General features: G+C 40.1%; 2 protein-coding genes across 10 annotated transcripts in view; one reads left to right on the forward strand and one right to left on the reverse strand.

The window, feature by feature from the left end:
• Positions 1-24,234, reverse strand: part of Ctps2 (CTP synthase 2) — a 166,185-nt gene that overhangs the window by 95,220 nt on the left and 46,731 nt on the right. The window lies entirely within an intron of this gene.
• Positions 6,912-9,204, forward strand: S100g (S100 calcium binding protein G). 3 transcript variants are annotated; one of them, XM_021627287.2, is made up of 3 exons: positions 6,912-7,027; positions 7,352-7,502; positions 9,005-9,204. In XM_021627287.2, exons 2-3 carry the CDS (start codon positions 7,368-7,370, stop codon positions 9,107-9,109), a joined length of 240 nt encoding a protein of 79 aa, XP_021482962.1. In that variant the 5' UTR covers positions 6,912-7,027; positions 7,352-7,367; the 3' UTR covers positions 9,110-9,204. The 3 variants fall into 3 exon arrangements, with proteins under 3 accessions (XP_021482962.1, XP_060230500.1, XP_060230499.1); XM_060374517.1 differs by having other exon boundaries at positions 6,939-7,019; XM_060374516.1 differs by having other exon boundaries at positions 6,943-7,027; positions 7,359-7,502.

A 24,234-nucleotide genomic window follows, 5' to 3' on the forward strand; every position in this document is an offset into this window, starting at 1 on the left:
CAGCTAGGGCTACATAGGGACAGAGGGAGGGAAGGAGGGAGGGAGAAGGGAGGGATGGAGGGAGGGAGAGAGGGAAGGAAGGAAGAAAGGAAGGAGGAAGGAAGGAAGGAAGGAAGGAAGGAAGGAAGGAAGGAAGGAAGGAAGAAGAGAAGGGGAGGGAGGGAGGAGGAGGCAGAAGAGGAGTTAGGGGAGGGAATGGAGGGAGGGGAAAAAAGGAAAGAAAAAGAAAAGAAAAAGGCTGATATAGTTACATTGATAGAGTACCTGCCCAGCATACACAAAGCCCTGGGTTTGATTTCCAGTACCTCATAAATCAGACATGGTAGTGAATACCTACAACCCAATCCCAACACTAGGGAGAAAGAGGAAGGAGAATCAGAAGTCCAAGATCATCCTTGGCTACATGAATTCCAAGCCATCCTGGCATACATGAGACACTGTCTCAAAAGAGAAAAAAGAAAAAAAAAAGATAAAAAGAATAGACCTTAGAAGATAATTCAGTTGGTGAAAGTGCCTTTCATGAAAGCACGAATTAAGAGCCCTAGCACCCACTAAGAGTCAGATGTGGTGGCACATGTACACATGTTGAACCCCAGAGATCTCACAGCAAACTAGTTTATGCGAATCAACTAGCTCAGAGTTCAGTGAGTAACCCTGTCTCAGAAAAAGAGAGAGCCATTGAGAAGGACACCAAATATCAGTCTCTGACCTCTACATGCTGCATGTATGTGTGCATACACCCACACAAACACATACAGACACCAAACCCACACAGTCTCTCTCTCTCCTCTATTCTTGTACATCCTGTGAATCAAAAACCTAACAATGCTGATGACTTCTTCCTCTTCTTCATATTTAATTTGTCAAGACCCATTAATTAACCCCTTCAGACTGTCTGCTATCAAGGAGCCATGGTGTCTTTCCTTCTCACTGCCCTGAGTTGATGTCAGAGACAGTCCCTGTTCTAGATTCTTTAAATCAACCACCTAACCTTAGCATGAGGCTCTCTGCTATCAACTGTTACAGCGGTAAGGATGTGTGAGCCCAGGCTATAGCTTCAAAGAGCCTCAAAAAATTAATTAATTAATTAATTAATTAATTAATTAATAAAAAGATCCTCATGTGTTTTGCAGCAGAGTCCATTCCTGGTAGTCTTTGGGGGTTCTCAAGAACTGGGCATAACAGAGGCAAGGACACTGGCCACCTAAGGCTATTAAATAGTCCTCCTGTACCAAAGGAAATTTGAAAATCTTGAAAGATCAATGTGATAACTTGGGTTGGATATTAAAATACACTATATATATTGACAATTTCATATGCATATGGAATTGTGACATTCATATGCATATATGGAATTGTAAAAAAAAATACGGTTTTTGTTTTTTGAGACAGTATTTCTTTGTATACCCATGGTTGTCCTGAAATTCACTCTGTAGAACAGACTGGCCTTGGACTCAGAGATACAACTGTCTCTGAGTCTTGCTAGAATTAAGAAGTGCACTACCACTGCCTGACCACAGAACACATTTTTAAAAATACTCTAAAGAAGATGTGCTAGCTAACGTAAGAGTCAGTGGAGAAGAAAATGCTGACGATAAAAGGGGAAGAGAAACAGGTCCCAAATCCAAACGACACCTGGAAGAGCAGGGAAAGGAGAAGTGTGCAATGAGAACCTGAAATAGAGTCACCAGGGAGGGATGGCTCAGGAGAGGTCTCTCAGGAGGCCTCATCCAGAGACACAGAGTAACATCAGCTGGGAGCAAGTATACAGGAGCCACTCTAGCAAAAGGCTGAGGAAGTGTGAACAGAGAACACAGTGACTTAGTCCTCAGATAACAGCACAAGCTCTAAAGATGGTAGCTGGGGACCTGAGATGTAGTTCAGTTGGTAGAGTACTTGCCTGGAATGCATGATTCACTGGGTTTGATGCCCAGCATCATAGAAAACAAGACATAGATATGCTGCATAGCAAGTTCAAGCACCACCTGAGAAAAACCCCATCTCAAATAATAAATAAATAAATAAATAAATAAATAAGGAACCTAATTAGGCAACAAACAGAACCAAAAAGCCTAAGAGATGAAAAGAACAGGATTTGAAAGCATGCTAATTTTATCTTTGTGAGTGGTTAGTGCCTTTATAGTTACTCCCAACATTTCCAAAATACCACAGTTTTTACATCTGAAAGGAAAGGGCTTCTTCCTTTACAAAACCACTGCCTCAAGTGCCACTATTGGCTGTGATCTGATCACCACATTCTGTCTTTTCCTGGAACAGAGTCATACAACCTACAAAAATTAAAAAAGATCAATAAGTTATAAAGCTTTAAGAGATGGAAAAGCACTGCACATGGATAACTATAACACTAATTAACCTTGACTAAGGTATTCTGCAACCTCGATAAAAGTGTAATGAGTTCAAGTCCTTTAGGATCCCAGGGTACCTTAAACTGGGACTATGGAAGCCTGATTCTCTTATCAATGATGAAATTCCTTAATGGCAGTGGTTTATGGAGCCTACCTATTTCACTTGGACAAAACAGAAACACCTACTCACAGAAGACCTTTTCCACCTCCTTCTCCTCTTCATTTAAAAAACAATTACATCTATATATAGTATCGTAGTGTGTGTGTATGCATGTATGTAGAGTTCGGAGGACAACTTTCAGGAATTGGTTCTCTACTCTACCATGTAATTACCAGGGACAGAACTCATGTCATCAGGCTTGGTAGCAAGCACCTTTATCTTTGCTGACCCATTTTGTCAGCACTTCTTTTTGGTTGTTGTTTCCCTTTTTGACAGGACTAGTGATTAAACCTGTTTGCTACATCCCCAGCCCTATTTCTAGTGACTTACCTAGACATTCTTGTGTGCTCCTCAAGTGCTCTTTACACAGATTCTCCAATCTGTTCCTCTCCTACTTTCCACTGGGTTATTTTTTGGGGGTGAGGGATGGGGTTCTCTTTTCTTAAGCCTTACTCTGATAAGTCATGTTGAAGATGTGCATATAGTTATGAACCAGCTTTACACCATTAGTATGTTACCTAACACAGTGTCTTGCTACTTGCTCCTGCAGCCTCTGTCACTACAAATCAAAATGGAACCTTCCTGACTGGCTTTCAGGTCTCACCTCATTCATGACCCTAGCTAGCTGAACTCTCCTGATGGATTCCAACCTGTGCTTTCTACCTAAGCTACGAAAGTCCAATGCTAATGGCTCCTCCACTCTCCCACCATACTGCCACACAGAGACTACTTCTAAATTACATTTCTAAATAGGTTCTTTTCCTATTTCACCACAAAAATCCATGATTTGGGGGCACCATCCACTTCTTATTGCCTTATAATTAATCAGTTCTCTTTAACAAATAAATCAGTTACATATTGTTAATTCATTCCCCATACCTCTCCAAAGATGTTCACATTCTAGTTCTTGGAACCTAAGAACCTATGACTTTTTGTGACCCAAGGATTTACAAATGTGATTATGTTAAACTTCCTGGAAGTGGAGGGGGCTTCCTTGCTGTGTCATGACAGGACAGAAAGAAGAAAGAAGTGGAAGGCTGAACTCATTATTTCTTTGGAATTCACATGCCATAGATGTTTATTCTGGGTAATGAGGGTGAACCCACATAATCATGTGGAACCCTGACAGAGGAATGAAGGACAACATCAGAAGTGAAATGATAGCAAAGTGGATATTACAGACAGACTAAAAGATGCTAAGCTTCTGGCTTTCAGTATGGAGGGTGTATTCATGAACAAGCAACCTCTAGAAGGTGAACAAAAAAAAAGCAGTCTCTCCTATAACTTAAGAAACACAGCCTGTCAACTCACTTTAAATTTCCGACCTACAAGTCCAAAAGGGAGGAAGTCTGTGGTGTTTCTGTGCAAGAAACTTATTAAAGCAGCAACAAGAATCCATTGCTGTCCTTTTTGTACCTCTGTCAACCAAAGGGAACACTATCCATTTCATAGTGTTGTTACAATGATTTCAGGAGGCTATAGAAGTTGAATGCCCATCTTTTATAAACAAGACAAAACAAAAGCCCTCAGTATGTGGAGGCCTCTAGGAACTCAGAATCGAAGACTAGCACAAGCAAGAGATACACACCCAAGGCAAAGTAGAAAAGAAATCTGAAAGTAGAAAAGAAAATGAACTCTGATGGACCAAGGAGGGCAGGCACCATGTAAAGTCCAAGTAAGGGGGACAAGTATGCTGTTATTTTAGGGACAATTAAAATTATCCTTTTAAGTAACTAGAATTTAACTCCTTAGGAAGAGTTCAGAGTCTTTTAAATTTCAAAGTCAAAGGTAACATACAATAGCATTTCACACATGCTTTATTTTGTGGGAAACTGGTCATTAGTAATTCTAACACAATTAGTAATACAAATAGATTTTTAAAAAAAGACAAGGTCTCATGTAGCCCAAGTTGGCCTCAGACTCCCTATGAGTAGCAGAGGAGCACCTTAAACTTCTGATTTCCCCTACTCCAATTCCTGAGTGCTAGGATTGCAGGTGTGCACCACTATGTCTAATTCACGCAGTGCTGGGGATAGAACCAAGGGCTTCATTCATGTTAAGCAAGCACTGTACCAACTGAACTACATACCCAGCCCAAAGGAATATTTTCTTCTTCAGGCATTCCATGCTATTGATTTCAAGCAGAATAACATGGCCACAGAAGCCCAGAGCACTTGGTCTTCCCGGAGGTGGGGGTGGGCGATAAAAAAAATTATGTCTGTCCAAAGATCAAGTAATTGACCAGAGAGGTGCTACTTAACCTTTGACTCTTCATTTTTCCATCACCAACCTTGTACCTGTCATTCTTTCCCCCCTGCTTGCATTTCAAAACCCACTCTTTTGAACACACCCTGCATTTATGGCATGTTTCCATACATCGTTAGTTAATGTTTCATGAGATTATTAGCAGAATTTGTGTTTCTAGCTGCTGGGTTACCCTCATGCTTTTGAGTACAAAAATAGAAAAAAAAATAAGACACCACTAGAGGAGATGCCACTGGAAGAGATAAGCATGCAAAAAGTATGAAAACAACCACAGGGTATTTTTCAAGTTCTGACAGGAAGCATTGGGCTATTTTAAGCAAAGATCTTCCCTTGAAATGAGGGATATGTTGCCTAAATGACTGTTTGCCTATACCCTTTTAACAATGATCCTTAGAATATGAATTGTATATATTTTATACTTATCACAGCATATATGTCACATGATATAAGTTACTTATGTCATATAAAATGCCATATAGTCTACTGTTACTTGGATTACATGCAGTGATTAAAATCATTTTTCAATATAGGCCTAAGAAATATGATATCAACTTCCCATCAACTTTAGCACCGATATCATCATTTGAGAAAACAGATGGTTTAAGGCGCAATATTTCAACAACTAAGGAAGTTGAAATACAGGCTGTAATAATACCATTGAGTTTACATAGAAAACAGTTTTTGTCCTTAGGAGACCTAGGCCAAGGGATTTGTAGGTAAACCAGTCAAACTTCACAACTCAATTCTCAAATGACCGATGAGGGGAAAAGTATTGGCCCAGCAATACTGGGCCAATGTGCAACTGTGGAAATGTTAACTGTAAAGAGCCTACTCAAAAGGTACACTGACATATTATTTTTGCCACTTTGCTTTCGATGTAAAACAAAACAAACCTTAAACATGTTGGAGTGGGGCCATCAATCATAAGGACTGAGGAGGACTAGGAAGGAGTTCAAGGGTTGCTTGAACTACAGTAGGAGTTGAGATAAACAAAGAGATTCTGTCTCAAAAAAAACAACACTAACAAAAAAAGACATTTGAGGGAAAACTATAGTTCTTCCTCTGACTGTCTGAAAAGCTCACTTCCTCCTAAGAGACTAGAATGTACATGCAAAACAAACAAACCAACAAAAACACGGAAAATTTTCTAAAACCTTTATAAAAACATTGCCAAAATCAGAATATTGTTGTGTAAAATAATCAACTAAAAACAATGCCAGTTGGGCTTGGTAGCACACAACCTGTAATCCCAGGGGGATCAGGAATTCAAAGGCAGACTTGGGCAGACTGGGCCACATAAGAGGCCCTGTCTCCAAAAATAAACAAAAAATATGGAGTTTGGAGATATAACTCAGTGTGTTAGAGCACTTGTCACAAATGCTCAAGGACCTGAGTTTGGATTCCAATACCCTGAAACCCCAGCACTAGGAGGGTGGGGAGCAAATAGGAGGTCTACTGGACTTGCTGGCCAACAACCTAGCTCAGGTTCCATGACAGACTCTATCTCAAGAGAATAAGGTGGAAAACTGATAGAGCAGGACACCTGACATCTTACAGACCTGTACACACATGTACAAATGTATGTAACACACACATAAACACACATGCTAGATAGGCAGACCTACCTACTGACAGACTGACCTACAATCAATTCTAGCAACTCCAGTAAGTGGGTTAATACATAAGTCTGTACTGGAGTCAGATAAACTGCAATAAAATAGCCAAAACCTATGGAATGATAAATGCTCAGGAATGACCAGAATTGTGTAAGCAATAGCACACTTCATATTTGTTCTTAACCACTGAGTTATCTTTCCAGCCCCCTATTCTGTATTTTTAAAAGCCATGTAATACTGTCTCCTCTGTGACAGACTTTTTTTTTTCAAGCCTAAATCTGCATTTCCATTGCTTTCGGCAATGTGAGCTGTAAGTAAGCTCAAAATTCTGTATTAGAGGGAAATTTAGTCTAAAGGAAAAGAAAATCCAGGTTTTACCCTTGGGACTCTGAACCATTAAGCAATTGTTGAAGTAGCTCTTTACTGGAGCTTGCCCTTAATTGAGTCTTAAGTTTGGTTTCAGAAACCATTAATCATTACCCTTAAATAGTAAACAAAAGGGAATTTCATAATCAGGGTGGTGTGTCATAAAGACTATAAAAGAGCTCCTTCTCAGCTCTCCATCCGCTATCACCTGTTCCTGTTCTACTCTTTCAGCGGTTACACTGACTGGTAAGCAGGTCAGTATGATCTTAACATGCCCCACTAGCTTGTGGGTGCTGGGGATCGAGCCCAGAGCTTCCAGCAGATTAAGCAACTACTCTACTAACAGCTATGCTCCCCAGCCCCTAACCTGGATGTTTTTAAAATACATTGGAAACCAATAATGCTATTTCCACCTATCTCTCTTTTCCTCTTCCTTTTCCTTATTCTCCCCCTTGTCTTTCCAAGAAAAAGGGACAATGTGGGAAGCAGCAAATCCCTCTTGCTAACACTTGATGTAAAAGCTCTCCTTCAGTTTCAGTTTTTGTTTTGTTTTGTTTGTAAATCTGTCTTCTTCCCAGTTTACAGGACAGCAGAATGAGTACTAAGAAGTCTCCAGAAGAAATGAAGAGCATTTTTCAAAAATATGCAGCCAAAGAAGGCGATCCAAACCAGCTATCAAAGGAGGAGCTGAAGTTACTGATTCAGTCTGAATTCCCCAGTCTCCTGAAGGTGAGTGGCACACCTGGGCAGAGGGTGGTAGCTGCCTCTGGTGGTGAGAAAGGAGCATAGATGGCTGAGAGTGCTACTGAAATACTGACCTCAGCTCTGCGGAGACAAGGCCACATAGAACCCAGGACCTAGCAAAAACTAAATTGGCATTCTATCACTGAGCTACAGCCACAATCCATGTGACTTTTGTGTTTGGTAGACACACACATACACACACAGAGCTAAAAATATTAACATTACAATCTGATGTTTCCTAATTTTCTTATAATTCAAAATAACTTTGTGTGTGTTGCTGGGACTCGAACCCAAGACCTCACACATGCATATGGAGATTTATTGCATAATAATAAAGTACATATACTTAACACTACTGAACTGTTCACATACAAAATGGTTGGGTGAGGGCTGGAGAGATGGCTCAGCAGTTAGGAGCATTTACTGCTCTTGCAAAAACACCCATGTTTGGTTCCCAGCAGGGACATAGCTGCTCATACCATCTGTACCTCTGTGTTCAGGAGATCCAATGCCCTCTCTGGCTTCTGTGAGCACCAGTTACACATAGCACATATTCACACATGCAGACAAAACACACATACTTATAAAAACAATTTTTAAATCTTTAAAAATAAATAAATAAATAAATCTTTTAAAAATGGTTACATGATAAATTGTTAGAATTTCATCATTTTGAAACAATATCTATGTAGCCCATTTTGGCCTAAAACTCACTGTGCAGTCCAAGCTAACTCCAAACTTAATGCAATCCCCCACTTTAGCGTTTTAAGTAGTTGAGATTACAGGCTTGAGCTACCAGATCCAGTATGAAGAATGTTTTTAAAGAAGTTTAGATCTCATAAAATACATCAAAATGTCGATTATGACTACTAAATAATAATAATAAATGTGCTATATAATGTTAACATATTGTAACCTGAAGGAGGTGGCTGGAGAGCTGGCTCAGTGGTTAAGAACACATGATGCTCTTTCCAAAAGATCTGGACTCAGATCCTAGCACTCAGGTCAGGTAACTTATAACCACCTGTAGCTCTAGAGGATTTGATGGCCTTTGAGGGCAACTGTACTCACATGCCCGAGCTCACACATGGGTGCACACAGACACACATAAGAAAGTAATTTATGAAGTGGGAGGGGCAAGTATTGTGGTGCACACATTCAATCTGAGAACTCTGAGATCACTGTTAAGTTCAAGGCCAATCTGAACATAGTGGGTTTCAGGCCAGTCAAGGCTACATAATGAGACTCGGTCTCAAAGATAAATAAAATAAAAAAGAAAGATAGAACCCAGTAATGTAACATAAGACCACTATTACAGCTAAAGCTGGTTTCATCACAAATACCATCATATTGTCAGTGGTATGTGACTGAAACTTAGGTTGCCTTCTTGGAAGAAAAATCCAGTGCCTCTCATTTCTGAAATGTGTTGCAGTATCTTATCTAAATTTTCTTCCTTCCCCTATCCCATTCTTTTTGTCTAAAACCAGGGTGTGAATACTCTAGACAGTCTCTTTGAAGAGCTGGATAAGAATGGCGATGGAGAAGTTAGTTTTGAAGAATTTCAATCATTGTTCAAAAAGATGTCACAATGAAGACGCCATGAATAAGAAGCCCCAACACCATCTACTGATTGAATTCTTTGCTGTTATGGAGTCTAGCTGTTAATAAAGCAAATTCTGAGACATGGCTTTCTTGTCAAGTGCTGACTCTTGATTACTTAGACTTTAACTTGTTTTTTTTTTTTTTTCTGAATTTTTTGCTTTACATTTATTTATTTAGTGTGTGTTTATTGCGCACACATACATGTGAGCAAGTGCACAGACCAGCAAGTCACAGAACATGTGTGGTAGTCAAAAGACAACGCATAGAGAAGGTTCTCTCCTAACCTGTGAAGCTGGGGGTCAAACTGTGATTGTTAGATTTGGCACTAAGTATCTTTTCCTTCCCGAGCCATACTATTGGCTTGTTTCACCTACTTTCAAACTTAAAAAGAAAAGTTATCAGGCCCTAATTAAACTCAGTAGGTCATACACACCAAAATACAACATTAAAGTAGAAGGGGATTTACTGGAAAGATAAGTTTCAGTGGGAAAAGAAAGAGGAGATAAGATAAGGGAATGGAGGGGGGTGAAAATGACTAAAAGTCGCCATCTACATGTATAAAAACCATCAAGAAATTAAACATTATTTTTTTAATTTTAAACATAAAAAAAATTTAAATATATATTGCCAGGTATGGTGGCTCATGCTTTTAATCTCAGCACTTGGGAGGTGGAAGCAGAAGAACTGAGTTCAAGGTCATACCCAGTTACACAAAGTTTAAGGTAGCCTTGGCTACATGAGACCCTGTCTCACAAAAATGTTATTGCTTTTTTAAAGATTTATTCATTTTTATTGTGTGTATTTGCCTGCCTGTAATATCTGTCTACCACCTTCGTACCATGCTTGTGAAGGCCATAATAGGCATCAGATTCCCCTGAAATTGGAGTTAGAGACAGAAATGAACTGCTATGAGTGTGGATGCAACTGAATCCGGGTCCTCTGCAAGAGCAGCAAGTACTTTTTAAAGTGAGGCTGGGCACATGTGGTTGGCACAAATTAGATTTTAGGTATATATAAAGGAAGACATGAAGGTAGAAAGGAGACATGTCAGGAGGGGTAAGGTTTTGGGGAAAGTTAGAGAGCAGGTAGGATCTAGACACAGTGCCATATACATACCCAAAATGTATACAAGTTGTCAAATGATAGGGTCTTTTTTTTCTTTTTTTTAGAAAAATAAACATGGAGTTAAAGATACCTCAGAGGTTAAGAGTACTTGCTACTAATACAGAAAACCCAAGTATGGTTCCCAGCATCCCCATGATGGCTCATAACCATCTATAATTCCAGTTCCAGGGTATCTAATACTCTCTTTTGTTGCCTGTGTGTACCAAGCACACATATATACATGCAGGCAAAATACTTGCACCTATTAAAAATAAATAAAAATTAAACTGTGCTCTACACATAAATATTTATAAGGAGAAAATGGGTCTAGGGAGGTAATGTAACAAATTACTAAAGATCGCTAGCCTAGTGTACGTAAGACCTTGCGTTCTATTGCTGGCACCACCAACTTCTGCAAATTGTCCTCTGACCTTCACCAGTCTCATGTGATACCTGTAGGAGCACTCACACAAATGCACACACAAAATAAATAAATGTTTAAAAACTATACTCCTCAATTAAAAGAAAATAATTTTTTAATTGCTGAGTCACTGATCTTTATAATAAGCCTCTCTGCCCTCCCTCCTCCCAACTGTCAGAAAACAAATTATCTTAACTTTGAGAGTAGAGTATACTTCTGATTTTGGAGGAAAGAATGTGATTATAAAAACTTCCCCAATAATCAGACTTCATTGAAATCTATGTTGTGTGTATTTAAAAAAAAAAAATAAGCAGCAAGTAGAAACACTTGCTGTCAAGCCTGATGAGTTGGGTTCAATCCCCAGGATCCATATGCTGGTGGAAGGGAACTGACTCCTGACTCCCACACACAGAAAAGCACAGAAAAGCACTAAGTAAATAGACAGGTAAGTAGGGATGGAGGGAGATTGGCTGGTTGTTGGTTGATAGATAAATAATGAAGCAGCAGAAGAAAATAAAAAACAAAAAAAAGCAAACAATGCTTTTAAAAAAATGAGTCAAGCACCTATAATCCCAGGATTTGAAAAGCAGTACCATCAGGAGTTCAAGGTCATCCTTGGCTACATAGCAAGTTGGAGGCCAGCTGAGGGTATATGGTACTTTGTCCTCAAAAGCCAAATGAAAAAAAATTAATTAAAAAATAATTAAGCACCCAGGCAGTGGTGACATACACCTTTAATTCCAACACTTTAAAGGCAGAGGCTGGGGGATCTCCAAGTTTGAGGGCAGCCTGATCTATAGAACAAGTTCCAGGACAGCCAAAACCAAACAGAGAAACTCTGTCTCAAAAAGAGAAAGAGAGGGAAAACTGGGCAAAGGCATGCAGATCTGTGAATTTAAGGCAGGCCGGCCTGGTCTACAGACCCAAGTTCCAATACAACCAGGACTACAAAATGCAGCTACCTACAGAATGGGAAAACATTTTCACCAACTCTACATCTGACAGAGGGCTGATATCTAAAATACATAAAGAATTCAAGAAACCAGACATAAACAAACCAAAGAGCCCAATTAAATATGGCGTAGAGACCTAATCAGAGAATTCTCAACAGAGGAATCGCTAATGGCCTAGAAGCACTTAACATCCCTAGTCATCAGGGAAATGCAAATCAAAACGATGCTGAGATTTCATCTTACACCCATCAGAATAGCTAAGATAAAAATCTCAAGCAACAGCTCAAGCTGGTGAGTATGTGGAGCAAAAGGAGCCCTCCTCCATTGCTGGTGGGAATGTAAACTTGTACAACCACTTTGGAAATCAATCTGGCGCTTTCTCAGAAAATTGGGAATAGATCAATCTCAAGTCCCAGCTATACCACTTAAGGGGAAATATACCCAAAATATACCACAACAATACTTGCTCAACTATGTTCATAGCAGCTTTATTCATAATAGCCAGAAACTGGAAACAACCTAGATGTCCTGAGAACTGAAGAATAGATAAAGAAAATGTGGTACACTTACACAATGGAGCTATTAATTAAAAACAGCTATTAAAAACAAGGACATCATGAAATTTGCAGGCAAATGGATAGAACTAGAAAAGATCATCCTGAGTGAGGTAACCCAGCCCCAGAAAGACAAATATGGTATGTACTCACTTATAAGTGGATTTTAGTCATAAAGTATAGGATAACCATGTTGCAAACTATAGACCCAAAGAAGCTAAGTAACAAGTACGGACCAAGTGAGGATGCTTAAATCTCACCGAGGAGAAAAAGATTAGACATCAGGGATGGAGGGAGGAAGGAAACTTGGTGGGGGAGGTGGAGGAATAGGAACCAGAAGAGTCAGGGTGGAGGGAGGACCGAGGGAGAGAGTATTGGAAGAGAAAACTGGATTGGGGCATAGCATCTCTAGGACAAGCTAGAAACCTAGGACAATGGAAACTCCCAAGAATCTATGAAGGTGACCATAGAAGATTCCTAGTAATGGGGTATATAAAGCCTGAACCGGGCATCTCCTGTAACCAGGCAAGACTTGATGGAAGAATTGGGACTAACTCCCAGACTGAGATTCTAAGTAAGTCTGTGATGATCAAGAAAAGGGTGAAGAAGGGAAGCAGCATTTCCACTGGGTTTTATACCTAGTGCCCCGATGCCTAGAGAGGGGTATGTGGGGAAGAGGTAGCAGAGAGCATTTAAAACAGAGAAAAACAGTGAGATGATGGGTCAGTGGTCAAAAGAATTTATCACACAAGCTTAGCAACCTGAGTTCAATCCCCAAAACCCATGTAAAGAGATGAAATGAAAATCAACTCCACGAAATCATGCACATGCACAAATAATACAAAGGGAGAGAGCTGGGCCCAGTGGTGCATGCCTGGAATCCCAGCACTCAGGAAGGCAGAGGCAGGCGGATCTCTGTGAGTTTGAGGCTAGCCTGGTCTACTGAGTGAGTCGAGGACCACCAAGGCTACACAGAGAAACCCTGTCTCGAAAATAAAAAATGAATTAAAATAAAAAATAAAAAGGGGAGAGAGAAAGAAAAGAAAAAAACCCAAGCAAACACTTCATGATCAATTTACAAGGTTGTTCCAGGAACACAGGTGCTTTGTCTTTGCTAGATACAAGGAGAGAGGGCACCCTGACTTCAGATCATCAGAGTCCATGTGTGCCAATCCAAGGTCAGAAAGGAAGAAGATGCTAAGAGTCACAGACTAATCAGGACTGTGACTCAGTGGCAGAGCACTTAGTCCACAAGCATGACGATCTAGGTTCCTTTCCCAATACTGCCAAAACAAAAAGGAAAGAATCACAAAGTAACATGCATTCTTTAAGATAGGGTAAGCACGGATGTGGCAGACAAAGTAGAGGCTTAAACGGGAATTTGATAGAACAAATATTTTCTACAACTGCTAGATATACTGGCATGGGAAAAGCATTTTAAGTTTAACTTTCAAAAATGGTCAAAATGAAGTAGGACATGGAGATTCATACCTGTAATGCCAGCACTCAAGAGGTGAGGCAAAAGGACTGTTGCAGATTCAGATCCATGGGGGGAGGAGGCAAGAGGTAGGGTGAGTAAACTTGGAAAGTCTTCTGGACATCTCTTGCTACACTGATCTGATCCTCATATCACCAAAGTTCATCTACATTCCCCCTCTAATCAACACCGCCAAGACTTTGTGAGCCATGAAATCCCATTGTTCACTAGGCTGTAGGCTCCACCATGGCAAGGAGCGCTCGCTCTCTCTCGCTCTCACTCTCTCTCTCTCTCTCTCTCTCTCTCTCTCTCTCCTCCTCCTCTCCTCTCCTCCCCTCTCCTGTCTCCTCTCTCTCCTATATATGTGTATGTGTGCTCGCTCGAATGCATATGTATGACCATGTGGGTGCAGGTGCACATGTGTGTTCCCATATGTAGAGGACAGAGGTCAACCTTGGGTTGCTTCTTCAGGAGCCATCCACTTTGTTTTAATTTTACTTTTGTATATATGCATGTGAGTGTGAAGTATACGTATTGTATAGTATATGTGAATGTGTATGTGTGTATGCATCCATCCATGCATATGCAGACACTAGAAGAGTCTAGACAGAGGTAGGCATCCTGCTCTATTGTTCATTTTATTCCTTTGAGGCAGGATCTCTTGCTGAACGTGGAGTTAAGCTGACGACCAGCAAGGCCCATAAGTAAGCTACTGTCTCTGTCACACACACACTCAAGTAATTGAATGTGCGCAAAGCCATATCCAATGATAATCTCAGCACTTGAGAGATGGAGGTAAGAGGATCAGGAAACTAGGGCCATCTTTGGCTGAATAGTGAACTCAAGGCCAGCCTAAGATCCATGAGACCCTCATCTCAAAAAATAAGCAAACAACTATTGAATAACTGAAACTTGGGAAGAGGCAGGTCTCAATTTTTTTTAACCATACTCAGTGAACTCCATGACTAGTAGACGGTAGTGCAATTTTAGTAATCATTTCATAATGTATACATACACCAAAACTCACTCTGTACATCTTGAACACTTACAATTTTGTATGTTTAAAAAAAAAAAAAAGGAGCATTTTTCTTCCAGACATGATGGCCACTGCCTATGACATCCTGCCTATGTCCTCCCCCACCCCTTTACAGAGTCTGCTGTCTGAAAGGAGCCAGTGCAATTTGGAGTGAGTTTCCATTAGTGAGTTTTAAGCATAATTCATAATGTTGACAATAAATGATTGACTCCATGAATGCTTTAAAGCTAATGTATTTGTCGGGCTTTTGTACCTTGAGCTCAATCAGAAATAACTCAGAAATAGGTATTTCAACCACTTGATTTTGTTTTTGTTTTTGTTTTTTTTTTTTTTTGGTTTGGTTTTTTTTTTTTTTTTTTTTTTTTTGAGACATGGTTTTTCTGTGTAGTTTATTTTCTTTAAATAAAAATGACTGAATGTTGTAGAAGGAGATACTTGGGGGGGGGCACCGTTTGGAGCTGTCCACTTTAGAGTCCTACATGCAACCAATGAACTACCAACACAACTCCACTTGAAGGCTACTTGAAGATTTGAGAGATTGGTGTACTGGCTCCTTGTCTTGTTGCTGTGGCAACATACCTGACAAAAGCAACTTAAGGAAGAAAGGTTTCTTTCTGGATCACAGCGTAAAAGTACTGTCCATCACCAGGAAAGTGAGGAGGGTGGGATGATGAACTTGACTCTGTGGTGGCAGTGTGAGGTTCATGTTCTAAAAGCTAATCAAATGTCCGTGTACTACCAGTTGCCTAAAAAGTGACTCTGGAGTGGATTGTCTGGGTATTTGTTTGAGACAGAGTCTCCTATAGCCCAAACTGGCCTCAAGCTCCGGATCCTCCTTGTCACCACTTCCCAAGCGCTAGGATTACAAAGATGTGGTCTTTTGGGAGATCTGTTGTTGTTTGGCTGGTTGGAGTTTTGATTTTGCTTTAAAAAATTCTTAATTTGCATAGCATATAAAGTTGTTGAAAAATAAGTCAAAGGAAATACTTCAAACAAGGCTTCAACTAAAGGCAGAAAAAAGTAATGCATTCATTATGTTTAATGCATAACATAAATTACCATTCACAGGAATCAGCTTTTAATTGTAACTATTTCACAAATCAGATGTCACATTAATTTTAACTCTGAAACTTCCCAGTTCAGAAAGGCATAAATGAAAGCATAGTGTGATAAAGAACTCCAATCAGGGCCTGCTCTTTGATCACCTCCCCCTGAGGGGGAGTAGCCTTACCAGGCCACAGAAGATGACAATGCATCTACTCCTGATGAGATCTGATAGACTAAGACCAGAAGGAAGGAGAGGAGGACCTCCGTTATCAGTGGACTTGGGGAGGGGCATGCCTGTGAAGAAGGGGGAGGGAGGGTGGGACTAGGAGGGGAGGAGGGAGGGGCTTATGGGGGGATACAAAGTGAATAAAGTGTAATTAATAAAATAAAATTAAAAAGAAAGAAAGAAAGACAGACAGAAAGACAGAAAGAAAGAAAGAACGAACTCCAATCAGAGTATTACCAAATACTACCATCTCAAAGTCCATTTTCACCTTGTTAAAACATTTCTAGCCATCCCATGAGTGGTTCAGTAGTAGAATTCTAACCTGGGGCTGGACATGTGGCTCAGTAGTTAAGAGCAGTTGCTGCTCTTGCAGAGGACCCAGGTTCAGTTCCCAGGACTCATATGGCTGCTCACAATCTTCTGTAACTCCAGTTCAGGGGATCTAATATCTTCTATTAGCCTCCCAGGGCACACACATTGTGCCCAGACATACATGCGAGCAAGACCCTAATATACCTAAAATAATAAAATAATTTAAAGGAAAAAGACTTCCTATCTCCCATCTTTCTCCGAATTTTTTAAAAATGTGCATGTTTGTGTGTCTGTGTCTATGCTGTATGCAGATGACCTAAGAGAACAAAAGAGGAAGATGGATCTCCTGGGGCTGGAGTTATAGTCAGTTGTGAGATGCCTGATGTGGGTGCCAGAAACAAAATTTGGGTCCTCTAGAAGAGAAGGAAGCACTATTAACTGCTGAGCCTTCTCTCCAGCTCCTTCCCTATTTTCTTTACGAACACCACCATCTGAGTACCCACATATGTTTTAAAGGCAGTGCATGCATTTTGTTTTCACTGTGTTATAGTTTACCTGAATTCACATTTGCATTTGTTTTTAACATTTTATCATATTTTATGAAATTTTTGCATGTGGACGCATGTGCCATGGTGAATAGAAATCAAAGTACATCTTTCAAATGTCTGTTCTCCTTCTACCTTGTGGATTCTGGGAATCAAACTTAGATTATTACACTTGTTGGCAAGTGCTTTTACCTGCTAAAGCATCTCCCTGGCTTTTCTGGTTCTGTTTGTTTTTGTTTTGTTTTGAGGCAAGGTCTCACTATATGAGGATAGCATTAAACATATTCTACAGCCCAGGCTGGCCTCAAACTCAATATCCTCCTACCTCAGCTTTCTTAGAGCTGGGATTACAGCTTTCTTAGAGCTGGGATTACAGCTTTCTTAGAGCTGGGATTACAGCTGAGGTTGCAGGAACAGATTCTTTTTCTAAAAAAAAAAAAAACGGGAAAAGCAGAGTCTCCAGTGGGAGAGAGGTTCTGGAATCCAGAATCTGAGTTTGTATAGACAGCTGAAACTTTTATGTTGGGTGATTTGCCTTTCTTTCTTAGAGTTAGCTGGTTTGGGTTATTGGGGGGATTGGATAATCCAGACAAAGAAAGAAGGCTGACTGATTCCCACTATATAAGCCCCTACCTCTCCCAGGAGATTTGGAGGCCTACCAAAAAGGCTACCAAGTCTTTATCTTGTAGGAGAATTGGCAAGTGGGCCATCATGAATGTTTAAGTAAAAAGTATATCAATCTACCTAATGCCTTTTTTCCCCTGTCTTACACCTAGTCCCTCAGATTGATACAGAGTTAAGTCAGCTATGTTCCTGATAAGCCTCTTCTAAAAGCAGCTGAGACAACTGTAAAGCCAAAAAGAGACCAGAGCTGCTGCAGATCCAGAAGTATTCTGTAACACTTCAAAGTATTTTCAGGATAAATCATAGAAATAGCATGATATAACAAATTTTTGCTCTTTCCTGGGTACCATTGGACTCAACATATGCTGGAGCCCTTAGAGAAAAAAAAAACTATTTTTCTTTTTATGTATGCCTGTTAAGAGCCTGTTCTGAATAATAGTGTCTCCAATGGTTTTGTAAGCAACTGGAACACTTCTCTTGCATGCCAAATTGGGGGAGGGGGTTTTGACAACCAATGAAATAAAACAGATTTTAGCTCAGACATATCCTAAAAGAATCTCCTGTTAAGAGTGGGAGGAAGGATAGAGGGAGCAGAGAGGAAAGGTGGGGGAGGTGGATCAAGAACATCACAAAAAGACCTACAGAATCAACTAACCTGGGCCCATGGGGCTTACAGAGAATGAACCACCAATCAAGGAGAACACACGGGCTGGTCCTAGACCCATTACACATATGTAACAGATGCACAGCTTGTTCTTCATGTGGGTCCCCTAACAATGGGACTAGGGCCTGTCTCTGACTTTGTTACCTACTTTTGGATCCCTTTTCCCTAGCTGGACTTCCTTGTCTGACCTCAGTGGGAGAGGATGAACTTAGTCCTGCTTCGACTTCCTGTGCCAGAATGGGTAGGTACCCCTTGAGGGCCTTCCCTTCTCTGAGAAGAAGGAGAGAAGGAAATGGGAGGAGGGAACATGAGGATGGGACTGGGAAGACAGGAGGGAGGGGGCTGGGATCAAGCTGTGAAGTGACTAAATAAATAAATAAACAAGTGGGGAAACAAAAGAATCTCAACCTGTTCACTTTCCCAACCTGTTCACTTTCCTTAGCTAGAAGAACAGGAATGACCATGTCAACCAAGTAATTGTTATCTGCCCATGTAAAGTCACTCCTCAGGCACTGTGGTGTTTATGATTCTGTTCCCTTAAGTCTTTTTCTTTAATAAGACTTTCAGCCATCAGCACAACTGCTGGCTCTTAAGGCTATTTTTCTCCAGCAAAGTGATCTCAGCACATAAAGACATTCAATAGCAATTAGGTTTTATTGTTCTCATCTCACTTATGTGTATAGGAGCCATTGAAATGTAAAACGAACACATCCTCTGACTTAGCGATTTCCCTTCTATGGATTCATCCCACAGATGTGCTTATGGGTGGGTACAGAACATATTTGTACTCGGAGGTCAAATGTAGAGCGATTTTAGGGTTATGAAAATAAAGAATATAACCTAAATACAAAACTATAACACAATACCATAAATGCAATAAATACTGTATTCCCACAGTGCACACAGCTAGACAAGCTGTAAAAGGTCCTTACACAATGACAGCTGATCAGTACAAGGTAGGAACAGTGTTTCAAGCACACTAGCTAAAGATGCTGTGGGTGTGGCCCAGTGGTAGGACACTTCACTAGAACACATGGTATCTTAAGTTCCCATTCATTGCACTGCCTACCCCTCCAAAAAAAAAGAGTATATTTGCATCAACATATACGGATAGGTTTATGCACACACATACATACATACACACACACACACACACACACACACACAGAAAGAGAGAGAACATGTATGCGTCCCTGACCTAATAAAGAACAGAACAAAATAAAGGTACAGCCTTTGTAAAAGAGAAGTAAAGCAAAATGAGACGAAGAAGTCCTTTTATGCCTTTTTCTATAGACTTCACTTTTTTACCTTACATATCAATTTTTCTTTAATGTATACTCACACAGAGTTAGGAGCAGTCATCAAAGACTTAACTTCAACAAAACTGTCTAATAGCGACACCTACTGGTAAAAATCCTTCTTACCCCAAAGTTTGTCTTGAAAAAGAAAACCAATCATTTTCCTTGCAGAGCCACTGCAGGTATATTACTCAGGAAATACATTTCTATTAAAGCCTCCTAAGGAACTCTTCACTGAAATAAGGCCTTCTGAGCATAAGGCTTAAAAGTGCCATCTGTTTGGGAGGTGACAGTTCATTATGGTTTGAATTTAAAGCTATAAAAAGGCATGAATATTTCTATATCCTTCCATGGGGTGATCTCTAGCATATGATGCCAAGTGAAAAAAGAAAATCAGAAAAAAATGATAAAAATATGCTATGATGTATCTAAAAAGGGAAGAAGTTACAGATGGACAAACTCATTTGTTTATATTTTACTTAATTTTAACATGTATTCTTATTTATTTATTTATATGAATGTTTTGCCTGCGTGTATATGTGTACCATATGCATGCATTGCCTACAAAGGCCAGAGGAGGGCATCAGATCCCCTGGAACTGAACTAGGTGGTTGTGAGCTGCCAAGTAAGTGCTTGGAACTGAACCCAAGTCCTCCAGAGGAATATGTGCTCTTAACTGCTGAGCCATCCCTCCAGGCCCTATTATATTTTTTAAAAATGGAAAGATGGGACTGACAAGATTTCTCAGTGGATAAGAATGTTTGTCACTAAGCTAATGATCAGAGTTCTACCCCAAGACCTATATAAGACCTATATAATGGAAAAAAAGAACCAAATCCTGCAAAAGTTGTCTTTACCACTATATGCACACTGTGGCACTTGCACCAGGACATATACACACACATGCACTCAAATAAAATGTCATTTTTAAATGGAATGAAGCTAGAAAAACAAAAAGAACAAATAGTTGCTATCAAGGAAAGTATAGGGGAAGGTGAAGGACTGTTATGGTTCAAATATCAAATGCACCCCCACAGGTTCATGTGTTCAAATACTTGTTCCCCAGCTATAGTGCTGTTTAGGAAAGCTGAGGAACATTTTGGACAAGGGGCTTAGTTGGCAGAATGATGTTGGCCTGTTTAGGATAGGATGAGGGTTAATAGGCTAGCCCTGCTTTGTACTTTTTGGCATCTACCTACAGCATGAGACATATCACCTCATACTCCCACCAACACAGACAGGAACCATGTCTTCTCTCTAACGATGGCCTATACCTCCTCAAACTGTGAGGCAAATTGTGCTTCCCTAATATTCACAAAGCCCTAAAGTCCCATCCCCAACACTACATTTACCAGAATTGATGATACATGCCTGGAATCCCAGCACTTGGGAGATAATAGAAAAAAAAATCAGAAGTTCAAGGTTATCCTTGGTTACATATCCTTGCTTACAGGTCCCTGTCTCAATTTAAAAAACAAATAATCCAACACTCCTTACTTAAGCTGTTACAGTGGGGTATTAATTATGTCACAGAGATGATAAAAAGTAACTAGTATAAAGGAATAAGAGTAGAATGAGATTTCTCTAAGCCACTGATTATTTTATTTTTAATTACGTGTCTGGGTGTATGTATGTACAAGAGTGAGGTCAAAGGCATTGGATAACCTAAAGCTGGAGTTATATGTGGCTGTGAGCTGCCTGATATGGGTGCTGAGATCCCAACTCAGGTTCTTGGTAAGAGTAATACACTTTTTTTTTTTTGAAACAGGGTCCTGGAAGTCCTGGAACTCACTGTGTACAACTCATAGAGCTCTGCCTGCCTCTGCCTCCCATGTGCTGGGATGAAGGGTATGTGTCCAGCCTGAAGTATACATTCTTAACTGCTGAGCCACCATTATTCAATTAAAGTCAATGATTCCTAACAGAGACAACTCTACCCCTGCCCTCCTACCAAGGAATATTTGGTAATATCTGGAGGAAATTTTAGTGTCATAATTGAGGATGGGACTAATGGCATCTAGCACCTCACACATGACAAAAATAAATAATAAAAGAAATTAAAAATCATCTAGCCCAAAATGACAGTGAAAATAAACTTACATCTATAATATAAAGAGAACTCTTACAGCTGAACAGTAACAATACAAACAACCCAAATAAAATGGACCAGGAATTGTGAACAGACATTTTTCCAAAGAAGGCACAAAGTAGCCATTATTCAAATGGAAGATATTCAACATCCTTAGTCATGAGGGCGAGGAGTGAATGCAAATTAAAGCCCAAAAGAGATATCACTTCACTTCCACTAGGATGGCTGTGAAGACAAACACAAACAATAACAAATGCTCCAGAAAATGCAGAAACTGAGACCCTCATTCATTGCTGGTGGGAAAGCAGACTGTTGTTGGGAATAGTATTGCATCTTTAGCAAACATTCTGGTGGTTCCTCACTAGACTAAGCATAATTATCACATGACCCAGGAATTCCTCTCCTAGGTGAAGTAAAAGTATATCATACAAAAACTCATATATGAATGTTCACAGAAACATTATTCATAATACAGAAAAAGTAGGGACAAACCAAATGTCCACTAATAGATGAATGGATAAAAATAATAATAATAACACTTGTCCACAGAAGAGACCATTAATTACCAAAATAAAAAATGAATTAGTGATACTTGATGCAACATACACATTAAAAGTATTATGCCAGTCAGGAATGGTGGCACACACCTTTAATCCCAGCACTTGTAATGAAGAGACAGGCAGACCTCTGTGAGTTCAAGTCCAGCCTGGTCTACATAGTGAGTTTCAGAACAGCCAAGGCCAAGTAGAAAAACCGTTTTTTGAAAAAACAAAAAGCTGGGCATGGTGGTGTACACCTGTAGTCCCAGGACTCAGGGAAGCAGAGGTAGGTGGATCTCTGTGAGTTCGAGGCCAGTTTGGTCTACAAACTGAGTCCAAGACAACCAAGGCTACACAGAGAAACTCTGCCTCAACCACCCCCCCCCCAAAAAAAAAAAGCAAAAACAAAAAAAGGTGGAGAGGTAGGGACAAAGAGAGACAGAGAGGGAGGAGCAGAAAGGCAGGGAGAGGGAGAGAGAGAAAGAGAGTGAGAAAAAGAGAAAAAAGAAAGAGAAAACGTTATACCAAATGAAAGAAGCCAGTCACAAAAGACCACATAGTAGAAAATCCCATGTATAGAAATTGACTACAGTAGGCAAATCCAGAGATAGAAAGTAGATCAACAGTTGTCTAGAAAGGGGATGAGGGTTAATGTCTGCTAAAGCATGCGCTCCTTTTTATTTCTTAAGACAGGGTCTCATGTAGTTCAGGTTGGCTTTTATCTAACCATACAGCTGAGGATAACTTTGAACTTCTGATCTTCTTGCCTCCTTTTCTTCCTGAGTGCTGGGATTACAGACATTCACAACCATGTCTGAGTTATACAGTGCTGGGTATGGAACTTAGCGTTTTGTATTATTTATTAAACACTCTACCAACTGAGCTATATACCAAGTTTTGGAATTTCTTTTTTTAAAATAATGGAATAATCTAAAATTGATTGCTATGATAGTGACACAGATCTATAAAAATGCTAAAGCACATTGAATGAGACACTGCAAATGGCCAAAATCTGTAGGATATTAAGAAAAACATAATCGCTAGGTGCAGTGGCACAGGCCTGTAATCCCAGCACTCTGGCAGAGGCAGGCAGAACTCTGTAAGGCCAGCCTGATCTATAAAAGTGAATCCAGAACCACCAACGCTACATAGAAAAACCCTGTCTCGAAAAACAAAAAAATAAAGAAAAAAGGAAGGAAGGAAGGAAGGAAGGAAGGAAGGAAGGAAGGAAGGAAGGAAAGAAAAGAAAAACAAACAAAACAAAACAAAAAACCAACATAATCTGTATTGCCAAGATAGCTCAGCAGGTACAAGGCACTGGCCTCAAGCTTGACAGCGTGAGTTTGATCACTGGGAACCACATAGTAGAAGAACCAGTTCCTGAGAGTTGTCCTCCGACCTCCACACACATGCACATGCATGTTGTAGCAGATGCACCCACACACATGTAAGAGCGCCCACAAACAAAGGAAATAAAATATAATTCTTAAAAAAAAAAAAACACACACAGAGAGAACTAGGCATGGCAGCTCCTATTTGTGAGCCCCAACTTTAGAGGATCACTGTGAGTTTGAGGCCAGTCTGAGCTACCTAGTGAGTTCTGGTAAGCCTAAGATATGGTAAGACCATATCTAAAATAAAAACAAGGGCCTATGAGGTAGCCAGTGGATTAAAAATACCTACCTGGCAAGCCTAACAACTTGAGTTTGTTCCCCAGAACACGCAAAAAAAAAACCAACACTGGCGAACAGTCCATACGGTACACATACGTGCACGCACACGCGTGCGCACACAAACACAAACATACATACATACATACGCACACAAACACACACACACACACAAATAAATACAATTTAAAACAAACCAAGAAGAGTACAACCACTACATGAAGGCCCCTGGTATTAGGTAGGGGTGTTTGGCAGCAGGGCTGTGGCTGGATGTACAGACAGGCAAGCAAGCTAAAGGTCAGTGATAGACATGAAAGGTGAGCTCTGTTCATGAGTATGGCAAGAAAGTAAAGGCACAGAAACAAAGCCTGGTTCCTAGAGCAACTGGTTCAATCTTTCATGAGTTTTGTTGAGGTTCCAGGGGAAATATCATAAAAAGGGTGTCTAAGGTATAGGGAATAATCACGGAAAAACTGAAATAGCATACTTCAGATTGTCCAAAGTGGAAACCCTAAGTGTGGGAGGAATTAGCATGACATTGGATAAATAAATAAAA

Source organism: Meriones unguiculatus, chromosome X (assembly GCF_030254825.1).
Source record: "Meriones unguiculatus strain TT.TT164.6M chromosome X, Bangor_MerUng_6.1, whole genome shotgun sequence".
NCBI lineage: Eukaryota > Metazoa > Chordata > Mammalia > Rodentia > Muridae > Meriones > Meriones unguiculatus.

Bases quoted from the DNA above. Each gene is read 5' to 3' on its own strand.
- S100g (XM_021627287.2), top strand. From the start codon at position 7,368: ATGAGTACTAAGAAGTCTCCAGAAGAAATGAAGAGCATTTTTCAAAAA. The intron at 7,503-9,004 runs GTGAGTGGCACA...GTCTAAAACCAG, and splicing joins AATTCCCCAGTCTCCTGAAG to GGTGTGAATACTCTAGACAG.